Genomic DNA, 22130 nt, shown 5'->3' on the forward strand with positions numbered 1-22130 from the left:
AAACTGCAGAATTGTGCTGAGAGATGGCGAGTGGAGTTCAATGTAGATAAATGTGAGGTGATTCACGTTGGGAAGAATAATAGGAAGGCAGAATACTGGGTCAATGGAAAGATTCTTGGTAGTGTGGATGTGCAGAGGGATCTTGGTGTCCATGTACATAGATCCCTGAACGTTGCCACCCAGGTTGATAGTGCTGTCAAGAAGGCTTACGGTGTGTTAGGTTTTGATGTTAGAGGGATTGAGTTCCGGATCCGTGATGTCATGCTGCAGCTGTACAAAACACTAGTGCGGCCTCACTTAGAATACTGCTTGCAGTTCTGGTTGGCCCATTACAGGAAGGATGTGGAAGCATTGGAAAAGGTGCAGAGGAGATTTACCAGGATGTTGTCTGGTCTGGAGAGAAGGTCTTATGAGGAAAGGCTGAGGGACTTGGGTCTGTTCTCATTGGAGAGAAGAAGGTTAGGAGAGAATTTAATAGAGACATAGAAGATGATTAGATAGGGTGGACAGTGAGAGTCTTTGTCCGAGGATGAGGGGGCATAGCTACAAATTGAGGGGTGATAGGTTTAAGACAGATGTCAGAGGCAGGTTCTTTACTCAGAGAGTGGTAAGGGTATGGAATGCCCTGCCTGCCAATGTAGTGAACTCAGCCACATTGGGGGCATTTAAACAGTCCTTGGATAAGCATATGGATGATGATGGGATATTGTAGGGGGGTGGGCTTAGATTAGTTCACAGGTCGATGCAACATCGAGGACTGAAGACCCTGTTCTGCGCTGTATTGTTCCAAGTTGTATGTTACTTTTGGATAAACCTGATCCGAGAATGAAATCTGTTGCATTAGATCTTTTTTTTTAAAACATGAAATTTTTTCACTGAAACATGAATGAATGAGGCTGCAGATTTGGTTTCAATAATAAAACAGTCTCTTAGACGAGAAATACTTTATAATAAGATAAAACAAATCAAGCTTTCTAAATGTATTAATATTTAGAGATTTCAAAAACTCTGCTGAACAAACTCTCATACTCCCAATACTGTCACTTCACTTTACTATTGATCAAAATCCAAAGACCTTTTCCTTCCCTTTTTAAATTTGTAGGTTGACCTCTTCACAGTTCCAGTCCTGTGAGCTGTGAACCTTTTCTCTTGGCCTCACTCTCAGCTGAGAGCTCTGGCTTTTCAGTTCTTTGATAGTCTGCAGAGTTGTAATGGAAGACTCCTGGTCTGAGATAGTGTGAACTGCTGATGCTGGAGTCTGAGACAGCAAGGTGTGGAGCTGGAGGAACACAGCAGGCCGGGCAGCATCAGAGGAACAGGAAAGCTGACGTTTTGGGCCTAGACCCAAAACGTCAGCTTTCCTGCTCCTCTGGTGCTTCCTGGCCTGCTGTGTTCCTCCAGCTCCACACCTTGTTATCTCAGACTCCAGGTCTGCATGTTTTCATAAACTACAATCCTTATTCTGAGGTAACTTTTATTCTCAACTTTTCTCCACAAATTTCTCTTTCTTTTGAGAAGCTTTCCTTACATCTGACTTCAATTCAGAGGAGACATGACTGAACCAAAAAGCTTTCCTGTCACTGAAGTTTTCTAAGCTAATATTGATCTTTGATTATTATTAAAGAGTAAAACAAGTGAATGTATTTCATTGTTTTCTCTCTATCGGTATAAAACTTCACAATATAAATGAACTTCAGTTAATCCTGCAGGGACCCTCCAGTTATTTGTTCTCTGATTCATAATGGTTAACAATCATGGTTCCGAGTAGACTGACATACATACTTACAACAGAAGCAGAAATTGCTGAAATGGCAACACCAAAGGCACAGTAAGATGGTTCTAAGTCAAGATAGTGTGCTGCTAGTGTGTTCAGGAGGAGGTGCTGTTCCCATCCATCTGTGACTCATCCTTTGAGGTGGTAGAGGTTGCAGATTTGGAAAACGCTTGCAAAGGAGGTTTGCTGGACTTGCTTGCAATGCATCTTCCATTGCTGCCACCATGTACCAGCGGTGGAGAATGTGAATTTTAAGTTAGTGGCATGGAATGCTGAAGATGTAGGCTGTTTTGTTTTGTCTCGGGTGAGTGCTGAGTTTAAGTGTTGTTGAAGAACAATCCAGCACAGAAATGGGCCCTTTGGCCCACTGAGCCTGTACGTTCTGGAGCTGCATCATTCAGGCAAAGGGGGAGTATCCTATCTTTCCTTTTGATTTCCTGCTTTGTAGATGGTGGAGGGACATTGGGAAGTTGGGAGGTGAGCTTCTTGTGGCAGAATTGCCAGCCCCTAACCTGCCGTTGTAACCATCATATGTGCCTGGCTGGTCCAGTTCAGTATCTGATCAGTTGTAACCCACAGGATGTTGACAATGGCAGAAATCAACGATAAAGCCATTGAACTTCTAAAGGTGATAGCTAGATTCCTTTGTTGGCCATTGCACAGAACTTGTGTGACCTGAATGTTGCATGCCACTGTTGAACCCAAGGCTGAAAGTTCTCCAGGTCGTGTTATGTGTGGACACAGACTGCTTTAGCATTGCAAATGGAACAGAACATTGTGAAACCATCATTGACTATCCCTACTGTGACAGGGGATAGATCACTGAAGGAGCTGAAGATGGCTCATCTATCCAGAAACTATGATAACACTTAAAAGTGAATATGCTGTGATCTCGGTCCTCCATTTTGGGGTATTTCAAGATGAATCACTGCAGTCTCAGTTACCACTTTTTTTTGGTTGTATTGATTGTCCTTCTGTTTGAGACACTCGCCTGAGGAAACCATGCAGTTTTGTCCTACGATCATAATCCTCCTCCATTTCTACTGGGTAGGATTCCAGTAGAAATTTCCCTGTCGTCTTTCCATTGAATTCAGTTTTGCTGCTTGATGCTATTTTGCAAATTTGAGAATTAAATCAGGAACTTCTTTACAGAGTAATCAATACACAGAATTGACTTCCAAATACAATTAGGGAAGATGAATGCTGCCTGTGCTTAAGAATCAATTGACTTAAACATTCTGAAATAAGAATCAGCTGCTGGAAGAACTCAGTACCGTGTCCAGTGTTTTGTTTTTTAGTTTGGCTTGTGGATTTATTGATTTGGAGAGGACAATCTCCTTGTCAGTCATTACCTTTGTCCTTTTGCGAAACAAATTATTTGGCGGGGGAGGATGTGATAGGAAGCATTGGAATTCAGCAACAGTCTGGGCTTAGACTCACTGCTTCATATGGAGAAAGACCCCAGTGCAGACTTGATGATAATTGTCTGTGTTATGGAGTTGGAATTCTCGGGCTGCAGTTATTTCATTACTCCTGTTGCATTGGCACATCTCCAGTTTGGCTATATATGAAGTGAACTTCACTGAGTTTGAAGCACTTTTCAACAATTCTGTTTTTGGGCCTGATTCTCCTCTTTTATCTTGATATTAGCAGCAATCATTATAGAATGAAAGCAGCCAAGATTAGGGTGGATGGGTGGGGAATGATGCTTATCACCAAGGCCTGAACATTTTAGGAGTGGGACTGGATTCGGACAACAGTTGTTCTGTCAAGTAATTGCCTCACTCTCCTCCTCACAATCTTCCTTTGTCATTCAATGGCATTATTATCGTTTGGATACCCTATTTTCAACATCCTGGAGGTTACCATTTTACCAGAAACTGAACTAGTTCTAAGAGCAGATCAGCAACTAGGAATTCCTCAGTGAGTAACTTGTGGATGTGAACAAGTGGAGGGATGACCGGAAACAAGGTACCTCACAAAGACTTTTTTTAAAAAGGCCTTTACAAATCTGCAATCTATTACCAACGAGAAGGGCGACGACAGTGGATGAATGAGAGTACCACTCGGGTCAAATTGTCCTCTATATCCCTCCTGATCCTAAATGAACTATATTAGCATTGTTTCAATGTCGCTGAGTCAAAAAATGGAACTCCCTCTCTAAAAGTAGTGTTTGGAGTTTCATCCTAAGCACCACAGCAGTTCAGGCAAACACTTCATTGGCATCCTGTCTGAGGCAGTAAATGTTGGCCTGGCCAGCGATACCTGCAATCCATGGACAAGTAAAGGAGAAGATGGAAATTTACGCATGTAGTTCCAAAACACAGGATCTGGGCACAGTGGGCCTACAAGGGAATTAAGAACACAGGACAGGGAATAGTCCATTCAGTTGCTCGAGTCTATTCCATCATTCAGTGAGATCATGGCTGATCTGTGGCCTAACTCCATGCACCTGTCTTTAGCCCGACTCCCTTAATACATTTGCCTAACAAAAATGTGTCTGGCTCCGATTTAGACTCTGCAACTAATCTTGCACCTAGTGCCTTTGGGAGAAAGGGGTTCCTGACGTGTACCACCCTTTGTGCATAGAAGCGCTTTCTAACATCTATCCTGGATAGTCTGACCCTAATCCTCAGACTGTATCCCTGAGTTCTGGAATCCCAAACCAATGGAAATAGTTTATCTTAATTTACCTTGTAGTTTCCTGTTAATATCTTGAAGGCTTTGGTCAAATCACACCTTACCCTTCTAAATTCTAGAGAAAACATGTCTAAATTGTATAATTTTTCCTCCTAACATAGCCCCTGAAGTCCTGGTATCATTCTTGTAAACATAAGTTGTACACTGTCCAAGGCCCAATACGTCCTTTGGGCTGCTTGTTAAGAGCAGAAATTCAGCTGTAAATTCCATAAACAATATAAATTATTCTTGTGGGTTGCAGAATTAAAGTTGTGTTTAAAGGTAAAATAATTGGTTTCCATTTTCGTTTGTGCGAACGTGCTGTGCAGTTAGAGATGTACACTAGAAGTTTGGATTTTCCTTTTTGTGTGTGTGTAGGGGGGTGGGGTGGAGGGCGAAGCATGCAGTCAGTCAGCTAGCTTGTCGCAGGCACAAGAAAAGACATCATCTGACAGGAACTTGAAATCTGCCGTGGACCAGCATCTATATAGAAATTGTAGGAGCGTTGAGGACTATTGGGAACAAGGGTGTGCCTGATCTTAAAATCCCTAAGCAAGAAAACAGTTAAATCCACAATTGAACAGTTTACAGTCATGACAGAAACATTGTGGGTCACTTAAGGTTTCCCTGAAAATTGTAACATTTGGAGAAAGCTGAGGTACCAAGGAGAATTCAAGTTAATCCCAGAGGGCTGTCACACAGCTTTGGGTTGGTCGCAGAAGAAGTGAATAAACCTTCAAGGTTCTTGCAGTGTTTAATGGAGCACTAATCTGGAGGCTGAGGGACAGGAAGAATAAAAAGTGGGGCTGCGTGTTTTTACCATAATGTAACATTGTAGTTTATAAAGATTTAATATGGTTTGCTTTTTAAAATTTTATTCGTAGATGCAACAAAGTTTGTGTTTGTATAAAAATGTAAAATTTTATTATGGTGTTCTGTTCAATTATTGGGTGTTTGGATTTGTCCTTAAACGTTAAGGCTGTGCAAAAAGATGCTGATGATACAAAGTCTCCACCTGGAAATCTGCACTTTGCAGCAGGGTGCAGTAGTCATTCATAGTAAAACATGATTCAGTCCTGTGACAGTTTCAGCAATGTTTAATGTGGTGACTTTGTACTATTAATGGGTGTGGTTTCTCTGGTTTCTGAGGAGTTTCTTCTTTTTAGTTTCTGACAACTACGTTTGCTGTTCTTGCTTGCAGTTATGCACACTGCAACAGTTCTGCTGATATTTTTATCTGTTATCTTGTTGGTTATCAATCTTTTCTTTGACTTTGAGTAGCATGGCTTTTAGTCAGTTCAACTTGTATTTTTGGCTTTATAAGAAATGAGTCATTAATTCAGCCCATTCAGTTAAATTGTGGGTATCTTCAATTTCAACTTGATTTTTGTGCATTTTGCTTGCATGTTTTTTAATATTTGATATGTAGAAATCTATTGATCTCAGTCTTGAACGTACTCTGTGACTGAGCCACCACTCATGAACTCTGACAACCTCTCATCACTTTTCCTAATGATGTGGATAACCTCACTTCTCCACATTGTATTCTGTCTCCCAAACTTCTACCCATTCACTTGTACCCTGTAAATCTCCTTCAATCACATTTGTATTGTCCTCGCAACGCCCCCCTGCCCCAAGATTCATATTATCTGCAAATTTGGGGATCAAGTGTAATATTTCCAATTTCAAAGCATTGTATAGTTTGTCTGTAGCTGGGCTTGAGCACTGATCCTTGTGATAGCCCATTAGTCTGTTTGCCAACCTGAAGATGACCCATTTATTCTTCCCTTTTTTCTATTTGTTAACCAGTTGTGAATCCATGCAAGTATATTTCTCCAGTCCCATGTGCTTTGTTTGTTTATCAACGTTATAGGTGGTACCTTATCAAAAAACTTCATGTGAATGTAAATCCTCAATACACTGCATCTGCCTTTTTTTTTAGTTAACACTCAAACAAAAACTCTGGCAGGTTTGTTAAACATGATTTCCTTTTTATAAATCCATGTTGACTCTGCCCAATCCTGCCATTATTTTCTCTATCTTCTGATATCTCCTCTTTTATAGATTATCATGTTGCCTATAATTGATATTAGGCTAACAGATCTTTCCCACTGTTCTTAGTGGTAAGGCCACATTTGCTGCCATCCAGTCTGAAGAAACCATTTCAGACACCTGTAAAATTTTGAAACACAATTTCAGTGTTTTAATTCAAACGCATGTGGATGGATGGCTGTGAGCCACTTGTGATCTTTTTGCATTTACATTTTCCAGATATGATTTTTATATCTGAAATATGGCACCGAACATTATCTTTGGAATTTACTGTTAAGTGAGCTAAGATTCATTTAGCCTTTCAGAAGTGACATGGAATCCTACAGCTCAGAAGGAGGCCATTCAACTTATCACACCTGTGTCAGCTGCTTGCAAGAGCTGTTGAATTTATTCCCACATGCCAGTTGTTTTCCCCATAACCTTGCATATCCATTTTCTTTAAATGTGCATTCAGTTGCCTTTTGACATGTGGGGCCTAATGTAGAGGCTGTGCCCCCACACAGAGGGGGACTGAGGCCAGGTTTGGGAGGGTTGAGAGCATGCAGACTAAGGTCACCAAGTGACGTGGGGTAAGCTGCTGCATCCTGCAGTGCCACCTTTAAGCATCAGTTTTCTTTTGGTTCTATGCACTGCCCAGAGATCCTGTTCATACGATACTCTCTTCTCTAAAATGATGTTCGCCCATCCTGCTTGCGCTGACTGAGCTACTTTGGCTCCTAGTTAAAGAAGTCTTCTTTTCCAAGCTTTCATCCTTGCTTTCAGCTCCTTCCATAATCAGGCCCCGACCTAACTGTAATTTCTGTCAGCCAAACAGCCTTCTGAGATAATTGCATTCATCTAATTCCAATCTCTGGGGCATCCCTGATTCTAAAATCCCGGATTCTAATTATTCCACCATTGTTGGCTGTGTCTCAGCTGCTTATTCCCTAAATTCTACAGTTTCTTGTAAACCCCTCTCCAAATCAATATTCTCCTCAATAAGGCATCTGCTAATGTCTCCTTAAATGTCTCTGTACCACATTTTGATTCAGAATGCCTCTGCCTCTGAAACGCCTTGGAACATTTTATTACCCTCTATGTGCTGTATAAGGATGTGGCACTGTAGTTCAATTAATGAAACCTCATTGAACAAGTTTTATTTTAAAATGTATTTGAAACAAGTACCTTCTTAAACTTATGCTTCAAAAGCTGATTGAGTAGCGTTACAATAAACAAAACCTCTCTCATCCTCAGTTGAATTTTCTGAAGATGAAAAGGAACAGTTACGAAACTTCACCAACAAGAATTACCTGCTGGATAAAAGGTCATGCCAGAATGTTTACTTTGGCCTGCTTGACATTATCCTTGCATATGCCTATGAAGTCCGCATCACTGAAGGAGAAGCTAATGTAAGTTAACCTGTAAATTCATGCAGTTGACTTTTTAAAAGGAAGGAATGTGTTTGAGCTCAGTAGACCGAGCAATATCTCAGGGCGAGAGAGAACGTCTCTCTTTCTGAGCTGGATTGATTCCTCTCCCAGAATGGGAAGAGTGATGTATTTGTTCTTTCTGTGCTGCCTGTCCATCTACAGCTTGCAGCCACCCCCTCAATCTGATGACTGGTATAAAAGTAAACAACTGGTACATTAACAGTACAGTCAGTAATAACTTTGTTAATGTATTTAAAGTGAGCTTACTTTTGTGTAATTGTTTGTTTTTTTTTCCCCAGACTGAATCCTCGTGGAACATCCGGAAACTGAGCGGGACTTTATGTTGGTTTGAAGTAAGGGAAATGCCTTTTTATGCCATTTCTGTTGCCTCCTATATAGTCTTGGGTAAATCAGTCAATTTAAGAGCTCTCGGCTGTTTCTAGCAACAAAATGGATGTTCAGTCATTAAAGCTTATCTCTCCAGAACATTAACTCCGCAGTTGTGGATATAAGATCCTAAATAAAGTTGCTATGAGTCATTGATTGACTGGAGTGACAGATGGCAAATGCCTCTTTAGCTGTTGGATAAAAGCCATTAGAGAGTCACTGAAGATTGATAATGCTTCAGTTATCTAGTCTGCAATGTTGATATGGGAGAACTTAAAACCCATGAGGTGAGTGATAGACCCCATTCAGTTGCCTGTTTGCTCAACCTTTTGAATTAGGTGTGCTGTGCATTCTCCCTTTGTCTCAAGGAAATGATATTCCAGGGGTGCGTGTCCAAGGCTCCTAATTCTTCCTTTTACATTACTGATTGTTACCAGATTCTCTTGACTGTGACAGCTAACTTCACTTATTTCCTGCTATCCACAAATGAGCTTAAGTTTACTGAGTATGCAGAAGGTAAGGCGTCCCAGTATGCATCAGAGTGGTCAGATCTAGAGCAATAAATCCCCTAGTGTCAGTATCCTGTGGGATACCATTGATCAAAATGTCAGAGGTAGGTTCTTTACACAGAGAATGGTGGGCATGTGGAATGCACTGCCGGCACTGGTAGTGGAGTCAGATACTTTAGAGACGCAACATCATTGCCCAAAGAACAATACAGCACAGTACATGCCCTATGTTCTGAGTTGTAAAAGCTGAACTGAAACAGCCTTTTAAATACTGTAGGCAGAGCAGGTCAGTGGCAAAGAATTCTGCAACAGCCAGTTTGCTTTCTGTCTACAGTACACGTCCACCATCAAGTCCCATGCCAACTGAGATGGAATAACCTGCACTTGTCTGATTGAGTGGCGCTCCATCAACACTCACTCAAATCACAAGCTTCACCACGACCAAACAGTGAGCAGTACGTATCCACAAGATGCGTTGCAGCAATTCACTGAGCCTCCTTAGACATCACTTTGAAATTCACAAGCATGACCACCTTAGAAATATGAGATCAGATATTTGGGGAAACCACCACCAGCATGTTCCCCTCTGAGCCCCCCACCATCCTGACTTGGAAGCCTACCACGGTTCCTTTCTTGTCAGCTGGTCACCCATCCTAATAGCACAGTGGGTGTCCTTACACCGCAAGGCCTGTAGCTGGTTTATAGGCACCAGCTTAGCCAACCACACCCATGTGTCATCAGCAAACAATAAAACCAGGCATAAAATAGGACTTTAGCAGCAAATGAACTGAGCTGGGTCAACTTTGGCAATATTATGAATGTGGAAATCTTGCTGGGCGAGCAAACAGGTATACACATGGTAAAGAACTTATAATTGATGAGTAATGTGTCTCCCCAACTATTATGGTTCATACTTTTGCAATTTCAGAAAATGGCAGGCAGACAATAAACAATAAGCTTTCGCATTTTTCGCCTTTTTATTTGTTCGCATTGAACTCCTGCTCATTGTCATGCCCACATTGGTGATTTTACTTTTAACAGCAGTGACTATCAGACCGGGCCTAGGCTAAATAACAAATTGTGTACGTACCATCAAAGGGGTCACCAGTCCATAAGATCATAAGACATAGGAGTGGAAGTAAGGCCATTCGGCCCATCAAGCCCACTCCGCCATTTAAATCATGCCTGAGGGGCATTTCAACACCACTTCCCTGCACTCTCCCCGTAGCCCTTGATTCCTTCTGAGATCAAGAATTTGTTGATCTCTGCCTTGAAGGCATCCAACGTCCCGGCCTCCACTGCACTCCGCGGCAATGAATTTCGCAAGCCCACCACTCTCTGGCTGAAGAAATGTCGTCTCATTTCAATTTTAAATTTACCCCCTCTAATTTTAAGGCTGTGTCCACGGGTCCTAGTCTCCCCACCTAACGGAAACAACTTCCTAGCGTCCACCCCTTCTAAACCATACATTATCTTGTAAGTTTCTATTAGAACTCCCCTCAACCTTCTAAACTCTAATGCGTACAATCCCAGGATCCTTAGCCGTTCATCATACGCTAAACCTACCATTCCAGGGATCATCCGTGTGAATCTCCGCTGGACACGCTTCAGGGCTAGTATGTCTTTCCTGAGGTGTGGGGCCCAAAATTGGACACAGTATTCTAAATGGGGCCTAACTAGAGCTTTATGAAGCCTCAGAAGCATATGGCTGCTTTTATATTCCAACCCTCTTGAGATAAACGACAACATTACATTCGCTTTCTTAATTACGGACCCTACCTGCAGGTTAACCTCTAGAGAACCCTGAACCAACACTCCCAGATCCCTTTGCACTTCTGATTTCTAAACAGTGAGAAAATTCGTAAAATAGTCCATGCCTGTATTCTTTTTCCCAAAGTGCAAAACCTCACATTTACTCACATTGAATTTCATCAGCCATTTCCTGGACCACTCTCCTAAACTGTCTAAATCTTTCTGCAGCTTCCCCACCTCCTCAGTACTACCTGCCTGTCCACTCATCTTTGTATCATCGGCAAACTTCGCCAGAATGTCCCCAGCCCCTTTATCCAGATCATTAATATATAAGGTGAACAGCTGTGGCCCCAACACTGAACCCTGCGGGACACCGCTCGTCACCGGTTGCCATTCTGGAAAAAGAGCCTTTTATCCCAACTCCCTGCCTTCTGTCAGACAGCCAATCCTCAATCCAAGCCAGTAGCTCACCTCAAACACCATGGGCCCTCACCTTGCTCAGCAGCCTCGCGTGAGGCACCGTATCAAAGGTCTTTTGGAAGTCTAGATAGATAACAATGTTCAAATGAGATGTTTTGTATCTATAGAGGCTTATAAAATCATGAGGCGTATACATAGGGCGAATGGTAGCTGTCTTTTGCCTAGAATAGGGGATTTCAAGACAAGGGGACACATTTTTAAGGTGAGACGAGCGAGATTTGAAAAAAGACAAGGGGCAAATTTTCTAGAGGGTGGTTTGTGTTCTCAGGAATGAACTTGCTGAGAAAGTGATGACGTTTAAAGACATTTGGATAAGTACGTGAATGGCAAGGTTTTGGAGGGAAATGGGCCAGGAGCAGGCAGATGGGACTAGTTTAGTTTGGCTTTATATTTGGCATTGACTGGTTAGGCCAAAGAGTCTGTTTCCATGCTGTATGACTGACTCTGTTAGAAAGTTCAGTGATGTGCAGGTGGTTGCCTGAATTTGTTAAATCCGAAAGGTTGTGGAGAATGGACTGATGTTGATTTGAGTCCTTTCTTTGTGGGAGTATGATTTGTGCTTTGCAACTTCATTTGAATGAATGTTGGAAGCAGTTGATACAACAAAAGTATACCAATCCACCCTGTAGTCCCACTTCTTTTGTCTGGTTTGGCTTGACAATACAAGTAGCTGCTTGAAAATGCAGAATATGTCTCTGAATAAAAGGCAATATTTGTTTTTGTTTTTGGTGGAGAAGGTGCATAGTCTGTGATAATTATCTCCCTAGTGTAAAGTGACAGAGTTCAAAAATTCCATACAAATCCAAGATTATGTTCTAAGTTGAAACCTGTTTTAAGATGTATAACACTGAAGCTGAATTATTCTTGAAGAGGGAACAAGTAGCATTTCCTGCACTGTAAGCCAGGGGTGTTACTACTTGATGTGCATGTTCGAGCTTTTGATGAATTGAGGTTTGGTGTTTTGACACATCTAGGTTCAAAGGGATTCTATATGAATCTATTCTACATTGTGGAAGGAAGCCATGTGGCCCATCAAGTCCACACCAACCTTCTGATGAGCATCCCTGTTGTATCCCTGTAATTCAGCATTTCTGTGGCTAATCAACCAAAACTGCACATCTTTGGAAGAAACCTAGGGGGAATGTGCAAACTCTACACAGCCAAGTGCCCAAGGGTAGAATCGAACCTTGACCCCTGGAGCTGTGAGGCAACAATGCTGACCACTGAGCCACCGTGCCATCCTTAGAGTCATGTAGGTTCATGATTCTTGGATATGAACTGCTGTTGTGAGAAGAGTCTTCATTTATATTTACCTTGGCTGCAGTAAATTTGTTGCCAAATTTTAGAGTGAAAATAAGATGTTGCCTTCTGAAATGAATGACATTGTGATACAGCTGTGATTTTTTTGTTTCTTGTTGAACAGACTTACCATTCTCTTCAAGAAGTTCTTGTGTCTTTCTGCAGAAGAGTGTTGTGTTATCCCTTTTATAGACATTTCCATTTAGCTCTGAAAGTCATTGAGGATGGAGTCTTAATACTTCAGCTGGGTAAGAACCATTTGTAAACCTGAAATAAAGTTGTTAAGAACCTCCTTTTACAAGTTAGTAACCAAAGATGATGCTCAGTGGATCAGTTGTTATTAATCCTGTAGTGCAACAAATTAGACTGTGTAGTGATGATATACCTTGGAAATACAGTCAAGGGTCAGTCAGTCACTCATGAGTTGACTAAGGCATAATATATTCCAGTTAAGCATTGTAAAGACAGAAACCATCATTTGTTGGGCATAGCCACGAACTGCCTCCTTGGCTGCAGAGTACCAGACTTCTTGCAACTTTGACATCCTATCTGAGCCCGGATTGAGCTTCTGAATCCTTGGCTATACTTCCAAATGCATTGCTATTTCTATCCTTGGGCTGCCTAATGTGTTGTTCGTGCCATTGTCATCTCCACACACAATTATTCCAGTATAATAAAAGCAAGAAATGTACATGCTGGAAATGGAAACAAAAACAAAATGGTAATGAAATTCAACAGGTTTAGCAATATCTGTGGAGAATTGTCCTTTGACCCTTGAGCTGAAATGTCACTAGACTTGGAATGTTGACTCATGTTTTCTCCTCTTAGATGCTGCCAGACCTAGTTAGTTTCTGTCGTGATTTTCTGTTTCCATTTTCCACTATTTCAGTGCTTGTTAACCACCATCCTCCACTTTAAACTAAAGTTATCCAATTCTTTGAAGAACTAGATACATGCAGTAGTGTCTGCTCATCTACTACCACAGCGGCTCCACAAAGCTTCACACTTAAAAATAGCGTGCTCATGTTTCGGTGCCTCATGGCTTCAGTCTTTCTTTTCTCTGTTAATGTCTTCATTCCTGCAACTGTTCCTCCTACTTTATTGTGCATATCCCCAACCCATCCTTTTATCCCATTACTGACAGTACTATCTTCTCCTGCATCAGCACTACACTGAGATATTCCTACATGTTCCCTTTGCCCTATTCTGATTTTAAACTCCTCCTCTCTTTCCACCCACCTCCCACCAGCACACGCATATATTTTGTTTGGCTACAGTCCTCATTTCTGATTATGCTCTGCAAAGTTCATGGGATTTGTTTGTGGCTAAACTGGTTTGTCGAACCCACATTTATGATCAGTGGGGCAACTCCATAAACCCGTTGGCAAATGGATGTTCGAAACAGTTGGACAAATCTGAATTAATTTTTCGTAGAGAATGGTACTTCGTACTGAGAATTGAGTGCTGGTAATTTTTTTTGGAATTAATAAATTTGAGTTAAATTAACCAACTCAATTTTTTGTATGACTTTTAAAATGGTGAAGTAGTACGTGAGAGTGCAAGGTCAGTAAATTGCTGAATGCTGATGCAAATTTGACAAAACCATTGCCAAAGTATCATATTTAAACATTAAAAAGTTACCGTAGACTCTGCATAATACAAGAAGAGCCTCAAAATTAAATTTTAAGAAAGAAAATATTCTTTTTTTATTTTGTGTACATGATTATTGTCAAATGTTCTGGCTGTGGGCTGGTGGAAATCACGTTTATATGCTTAATGATTCTTCTTGGTGTTGTCAATGTAGAAACCATTTATTTCAAAGATTTTTGGCCACATTATTTCGGCTGCATTTGAAAGATAGAACTGTAATCAATTAAGAGAATACTTTGTGAATGTATTTAACCTTGTGATTAAACTCTCAGATGTGCAGACTGTGTGTGGGCATAAATCATTGGTGTTCCTCCAAGATGTTAATGGTATTCCAGCTTAATTCGTTGCTTAACTGAATAGATTATCCAAATCCCCTGAAGAAATAGACTGCTAAACTGTGTATTTAAACTGTGGGGTAATTATTGTAACTTGAGCAAGTAGCATGTTGATTTTGCATAAATTACATTTGGTATTTAGTAAATTGTTGCAATGTCTGTGTTTTCAAGCTCTTGGGTTAAAAGTAAGATATGTTATTGAAAATATTAGTCTTCATTCTGGAATTTATGTTTATAGCTTATGGATTATATTGAAGATTAAAAACATAGTATTTTGGTTCCCTTTTAACTGAGTTGGAGGTTATTTACTTTCTTTTTGCGCATTATGCCTTTGTGTGCTTGCAAACAACACTTGAATTTGTAATAAAAAGAAATTGCTGGAAAATCCCGGTTGGTCTGGCAGTATCTGTGGAAAGAAGTCCGAGTTAAAGTTTTTGGGTCCTGTAACACTGTTGAGACATTCCTAGAACTAAATTAACTGGAAGGTTTCTGTGGAGGTGGGAGATTACATGCTGGTAACTGCTTGAGTATGGAACTATTCTCTGAACTGCTGCGAGAAATGTAGTCTATTGTGCTTAAACAAAGAACTCAGTTCTGTGTGCATTGAGAATGGAAAAGCAAGTTTTTAAGCATTGGACACTTCTGTAGAGTGGGGAAAAGTCTGGCCTTGAAATAATGTCACATCTATGTATGTCTATGGGCTATGGCGTATAATGGTCAGAAAAACCTTTTACTAAGTACGAGGTACTGGCTTTTAGAGGATGAATACATTTTAAAAGCCAATTGGTACGAAAGACACTGTAAAGATTAAGATGGATTATGACTGTTGAATTGGTTGAAACTAGCATTTTGCTTTGTTTTAGAATCATTATCTTTCTTGTTCAGTCCACTTATTTAGTTATTTTTACTTATTTGTTTTACTGAAGTTTTGTATGGTCAAGGTTTTTTTCATGTTTCAGTTTGAATCCTGGAGTCCTGCTTATTCTCTTAACCTCCGTTGCTTCAGGCACTAAATTCTTTAAATTATTCTAACTGTCAGTTTAGATCCAAACAAGCGTCTAGCTTGTTCGGGACTCTCATACCTGAGTTTGCAAAGCTATGCGTTGCCTCACTAGCGTTGGTAGAGGAGAATAGAGGTTGTGTGCATTATCGTTAAAGTGAACAAAACTTGAATCTGCTGACAGAAGAGCAACCTCTACTGCAGCAGTTTCACTTCCCACATTGGTTATCTTTGTAGCTTCTCTGACTTGGTGCCAAAAACATTGAATTATATCGGAGTTGTGCTTTCTGGATGTCATGTTAAAAGTTGTACCAACACCTTACTCATGCACAATGCTTGGCGTGGAAGTAATATGCAGAGTTGTTTTAATGGGGTCGTTGCTGAAGGAGGCAGTTTTGAGGAAAGAGTCTACTGTCCAAGTTTCAGTCCACTCATATTCTTTTTTTTCTCCCCCTTCTCCATGCTGTTTCGTCTTCCCACCTCTTCCCCGACCGCCCCCACCCCTGCTTTATTTTAACCATTTGTCTAAACACTAGATGAACTAAGACTAATGCAGTATTTCTTTATGTCTGCACAAAGAAGTTATGGCCTACACTCTCAGTAATTTTAAAGGTTTTGTGTGAGGTTAATTGATTTGTTGATTTTGCTCCAAACCTGGTGAAAAGGTAAATAAGTCTGCTTCTTCACCTCTGGCAATAACCATGACTAAAACGTGCACTTGAGCTTGAAAATTAGAGGTCTGAGTTCTCCACCCCCACAGCAAAATGGTTCTGATGATCAAGTCTGGTCACTACATGATATGGAGGATGAAACCTGCCTCTTCGTAGTCATAAGCTGCGAAAGAAAGAACTTAGAAAGTATTACTTCTTAAATATATTTTCTATGATACATAGCTCTTAAGTCCTTGAGCTATCCCACGGTGTTTCGAAAGAACATAAATAGTAGAAATAGGTGTAGACCACTCAGGCTGTGGAGCCAGTCCCATGATTGAATACAGTGCCTTGATTTAATCACCTCTCCACATGTCTTGGTTCTCCCCAAGTGATCACTTCAATCGAGACAATGGTGAAATAGCAATAACAATCAATCCAGAACCTCAGTCGATGTTCTGGATTGAAATTTGGATTCGTTAAAAATTTAAGAGCTGTTCTAATGGCAGCCACGTCAGTTGACATAAAAACCCAGCTGGCTCACTAGTATCAGAGATAATGGGAACTGCAGATGTTGGAGACGTCAGCTTTTGTGCTCCTGAGATGCTGCTTGGCCTGCTGTGTTTATCCAGCTCCACACTTTGTTATCTTGGTTCACTAGTATCCTTTTAGGGAATCAAACGCGCTGTCTTCAACCCAGTCTGGCATACATGCCACTCCAGATGTTTGGCAATATGGTTGACTCTTAACTACCCTCTGGGCAATAAATATTTGCTGAGCCAGTCATGGCCACATCCCATGAAGGCATTCAAAAACAAACTGCATGTAATTAATCCAATGTAGACAGTATTTTAGTGCCAAGTGGGAATTCATTTGAAGTGACTTTGACTGTAAGTGGTGGACCATAGTCCATTGTACGATACTCACTCTTAAGGTATAGCTGGTTTTGCAATCTAGACACAAGTCCATTTTTATTTCCCTGGAGCACTTGAACACAAATCTAGTATAGTCAAAATTTAAAGGGGTTATCTTTCATGCGTACGTGCTAATGTGATTGTACAGCCAGAAGTAAGGTGGCTGCTTCCAACCTGTTTGTCAGCAAGAAACTAGCACGACTCAAATTGCTGCTTGGAGCAATTTTGTTTTTTTGATTCACACTGTTCCCCAGAGGAGATGAGAGAGTGTGAATAACAGGCAAAATGATCAATGCTGTGTTTGTTCTGATTATGCATGCATCATAGGTAAGGAAACATTTAGATTAAATGACAAGCTGGAAGTTTTGGCCTCTTCACTTAAGATTGAGCACATTTAATACTTGCAATTATATTTGGTTCACAAGTTTTGTGATTGAAACCAGGACTCAAGATGCAGTTAATCACACTTTTTCAGCAGAGGGCAAACAGAAGTTAAATGGAGAGAAGAGTAAGCTGCTGCACATATAAATAAGCAGTAGACTTTTATTGAATGGATAGTATCTTCCTCTTGCTGTGCCTTTTGAGTCAATGTAACCTTTACACTGACAGCCAAGTAGCAAAAATGTTTGCATTTCAGATTGGTCAGTTCTGCTCACCGCATACCAAAATGTGTCCTATTGTTTGGCCTTGTTCCTGCGGTCAGCAACCCCAGTTTCATGTCCATGGGGCGTTTTTCAGTTTTACAACTAAATATAGTCCTAGAGTTATACAGTATGGAAACACTGTTGGTCCAACTTGTCCATGCCGACGAGATATCCTCAATTAATGTGGCCCCTTTTGCTGGCATTTTGGCCGATATCCCTCTTAAACCCTTCCCTTCCTATTCATATACCCATCCAGATGCCTTTCAAATGTTGTAATTGTACCCACCAACATCACCCTCTGTGTGGAAAAAGTCTATTTTTAAGACTTTCCTCTCTGACCTTCAACCTATATCCTTTTATTTTTGGACTCTATCTCTCACTCTGTGGAAAAGACCTTGGCTATTCACACTATCCATGCTCCCCATGATCTTATAAACCTCCAAAAGGTCACCCTGCCGCCTCTGACGCTCCAGGTGAAAAGATACCCCAGCCTACGTTCGTTTTCTGCTCAAATTGCCAAGGCGCTCCCCCCCCCCCCTCCCCACCCACATAGTCTATAGATAGATCGATCTTTAAACATTATTCACCAAGGTGATTTTGAATAAGCCCTGAGATCATTAGATATCACTTTGTGAACCAGACTCACAAGAAGTCTTTTTTTTTAAACAATAAAACAACTTTCCTATCTTTACTGTCTCAACTTCTGCAATCAATAAAAGACTGTGTTCCTTTGAAATAACTATCTTATGGAGGTTGTTCGCATGTGTGTTGGTATTTAGAGTGCCCAGAGATAGTATTTTTATGGGGTTATTGGAACAGTTTCTGCATTTCCATTGTGAACAAGTTTGTAATCCAGAGTTCCAGCAAAGCTTTGTGTCTTGATGCTTTTCTGAATCAATTGGAGCCAATATAGTTGTTGTTGTTGTTTATTAATAATAATAAATTGAAGTACTTTGTAGAAGCTCATCACTGATGGATGAGAATGACTTTAAGGGAGTTAGCTGACTAATTTTCAGCATATTCTAGCTTGTAAAACTGGAGCCAAAAGTAAGTGGCATTTAAAAGTGATTATGGTAATAACAATCAAAATGAATTATGAGAGTCTCCAAACGTGATAGTGTGCCATTTGTCATCTTCACTCTGCACAGCTCCAGCAGCATTGTGTCAATGCATGGACATCTGCAGCTGTCTGTAGCTAACAGAAATGTGACTTTGATCCCAGTGACACTGAAATGGATTGGATGAGTAATGAGTCCACCAACACAGTGTAGGATGAAGCTTGCTGGCGGGAGCCATTGTTGCTATAGTTGTCCTGCTGCCATCATCAGTGGAGAGGGAACCACTTTCATTGTACTTCCTCGATTTGATTGTATTTACATGCTGAAAGAATGCATTATCAAATTTGTACGAGCTAATTTCCCACATGAGCATTTATTCGCATTTCATCAATTGATGACTCCAAGTTGCAGAATTATTAGCAACAAGAGCTTTTTCTTTTTAAACTTCATGCCAACTGACATGAGTCTCCAATGACTCAGTCCCTCCTACCTTTTAAAAATTCAGCTCTGCTTAGGATATTACAGTTTCGGTGACAAAAGCTTCCTGCTGGATCTCCTGTCCACGTTTACTTAAACCAGGAAGCCGAGTGACAGCCAGTGATGGAAAGGAAGATGGTTGCTGTTAAACAAAGTAATCTGTTGGAAGTGTCAGCACATCAGTTTTAAGATTTTAAATAAAAATCTTTGTTATTTGTTCGAATCATTTCAAACCAAAGGGACAAATACAATCTTACATGGCTAATTGATGGGTGTAAGCCCTGTGCTTGACAGATTTAAGCAGCTGTACCTGCAGGAAATTTCTCCCTGCCGTAACGTGATGCTCTCCTATATTGCTGGCTTTAAGCATTCATACGGCTGTCTGGCTCATCTTTCAGTGATCCCTTCTCACTGTTTGAAAGGAGCCTGACCAGTTTATAAAGAACAAGCAAAGGTCAGTGCTGACCTTTTTAACCAGATGCATCATGCCCTAAGCATTGTGGATAACTAGATTTGGAGCGCTATATCCATTTAACAGCTGAATATTATCCTGAAAGTTAAAGAGAGCTAATATTTTGTACCATTGTTGCCCCTTTCTCCCCTCTTTTCTGCCTGTCTCCTTCCAAAAACAAGGTAACAAACTGGACTCTCCTGAAGTGTTTTTATTTCTGAGACTACTAAAACTGTGCAGTCTGCAGACTGCACAATGTTAGTACCTGTTGTGGTGCATGTGCACTGCATTTAGAAGGAAGAACATGCTGTGCCAAGTTGAATCATCCTGGAAGGGAATTTGGGGGCGTGATAGTGAAGAGATAGCCTCTTAGGTTACAGTTTTGACTTCTGTTTGTCTTACGTTTTATATTTTATGGCTTTCTAGATAAATTTTGCCCAGTGGCTCTGCTGCTCTCAAAGTTGTAAAAGTCAAAATTTGTGGCTGTTTCTCTAAGGCAATTAATTGAATACTTTGTAGCTGTTGGTTTGATGTGAGCATTTTATCGGTTCACATTTCATTTGTGAGATCTTGTTTATTCTTTAACAAGATGAGAGTGTCGCTGGCTAGGCCAGCATTTATTGCCAATCCCTCGTTGCTCAGTGGGCAGTTCAGAGTCAATCACATTGCTGTGGGTTTGGAATCACATAAGCCAGATCTGGTAAGGTTGGCAAATTCCTTCCCTAAAGGACATTAGTGAGCCAGATGGGTTTTTCCACCAATTGACGATGGATTCCCGGTCATCATTAGATTCTTAATGCCAGGTACTTTATTGAATTCAAATTTCACCATTTGCTATGATAGGGTTCGAACCCACATGCCCAGAACACATCCAGGTCTCTGGGCTAACAGTCCACCGATAATGCCACTCGGCCATCTTTTTGAATCAGTTCTGGCCTTAAATTGCTACCTGTGATGGTGCAGTCTAAATTCTGGCAACTTTCTCTTTATCAGAATCCTGTGCAATGATGTTAAAATACTGCCCACTTAATGATGCCAGAATTATAGATGTTGATCTATTTAGCTACTTTTGTTAATTCTTTTAACTGGAAAAACAGTTGTTTGGACTGTACAGATTTAACAATATATATTCTCCCTCTTCAATTATACAAAAAAAGGCAGACAAGTACAGCAAGTAATTAGAAGGCATATAGAATGTTGATCTTTATTGCATGGAGTTGGAATATGGAAGTTACGGAGGTCTTGCTGCAGCTGCATTGGACATTGATGAGACTACATCTGGCGTAGACAAGTTTTGTCTCCTTAATTAAAGAAAATACCTTTTGCTTTAGTAGCAATTCCAAGGTTAACAAGACCAATTCCAAGTCTGAAAAAGTTGTCCTATGACAGAATATTGAACAAGTTGGCTCTGCTCACTGATGTTTGTACGTTTGAGAGCTCATCTTATTTTCAGCTTCAGTTAACAAGATCATACTGAATTTGGAAGCCTGGCTTAGAACTTACCTGCTCTCTCAAATAAATTTAAAAAATAATTGAGGGGGGATTTGTTATTGCTGCAATTGAAATCTGCTAGATCATCAGAATATTCTAGTTTATCTTTGCAGTTAACTGTGTGCCACTGTTGCATTTATCATCAAACTACCTGGGGGTTGAAGTAATAAATTAATCTTAAGGTCTCAATAATCATTTTAATTGTTTTGCCTTTTCTCAATCTGCTCTCTTTACCAAAAGAAGAGCTTTTTAAAGAACTGCGGATGCTGTAAATCAGGAACAAAAACAGAAGTTGCTGGAAAAGCTCAGCAGGTCTGGCAGCATCTGAAGAAAAAAAAATCATTTGTTAACGTTTTGGGTCCGTTAACTCTGATTTTTATATACTTCTTCGGTGCAGCCAGTCCTGCTGAGCGTTTCCAGCAACTTCTGTTCGTGCTTTCTTTAGGATGATTGTATGACAATGTCATGATCTGCTAGACATTTGAATTTGAGTGGCACAAACTGGGTTCTTCGAGAGAGAGATTCTCTCAATCATGCCAAAATGGAGACTTGACATCTGGAGGAAACTCAAGTATGTACACTGTACATAGATTTTCTGTCATTTACTGTAAATATGTTGCCTTCACACCAATTTGAGCATTTCCTAAAGCAGACTCAAAGTTAACTCTTTTTATCACAGATGCAGCCAGACCAGCTGAGTATCTCCAGCTTTTTCTGTTTGAGGTTTACTGCATTAGCAGTATTTTGCTCTTAGTCTGTCATTTTGAGGTTGGCACAAGGCTTTTAAATGAAATTTCAGGATGGAGTGTTGACATAATCAACTACTTTTTGTATTAGATGTGTGTTTTGTTCCTAAAATGATAGACTAGGAATTGGCAAACAAATTAGAAGATTTTATTCCTGATCACAGATATCATGAAAATTTGCGGTGAAATAGTTTTGCTGCTCTTGTCAAGATGAATGTTTTAATCTCCTGTGATTTTAGACAAAAAGACTGAAACCTGCTGATGCATGGCTTTTCACTTGACGTTCTGGTAAAAATTTCCTCTGCCCTTTTTGATTTGAATAAAATCTATGTTGCAGTTTGCTGAAAGAGCAAGTTAATGACAATGAGGGAAA

General features: G+C 40.4%; 1 protein-coding gene across 2 annotated transcripts in view; it reads left to right on the forward strand.

The window, feature by feature from the left end:
* The window catches only part of shq1 (SHQ1, H/ACA ribonucleoprotein assembly factor), a 120629-nt gene that overhangs the window by 48515 nt on the left and 49984 nt on the right, over positions 1-22130 (forward strand). For both annotated transcript variants that reach the window (XM_048547956.2, XM_048547957.2), the window contains exons 8-10: positions 7739-7893; positions 8214-8267; positions 12466-12589. In XM_048547956.2, the coding sequence (XP_048403913.1) occupies positions 7739-7893; positions 8214-8267; positions 12466-12589 (333 nt within the window). The remainder of the gene's footprint in view (positions 1-7738; positions 7894-8213; positions 8268-12465; positions 12590-22130) is intronic.

This window comes from Stegostoma tigrinum, chromosome 11 (genome assembly GCF_030684315.1).
Source record: "Stegostoma tigrinum isolate sSteTig4 chromosome 11, sSteTig4.hap1, whole genome shotgun sequence".
In the NCBI taxonomy this organism is placed as follows: domain Eukaryota; kingdom Metazoa; phylum Chordata; class Chondrichthyes; order Orectolobiformes; family Stegostomatidae; genus Stegostoma; species Stegostoma tigrinum.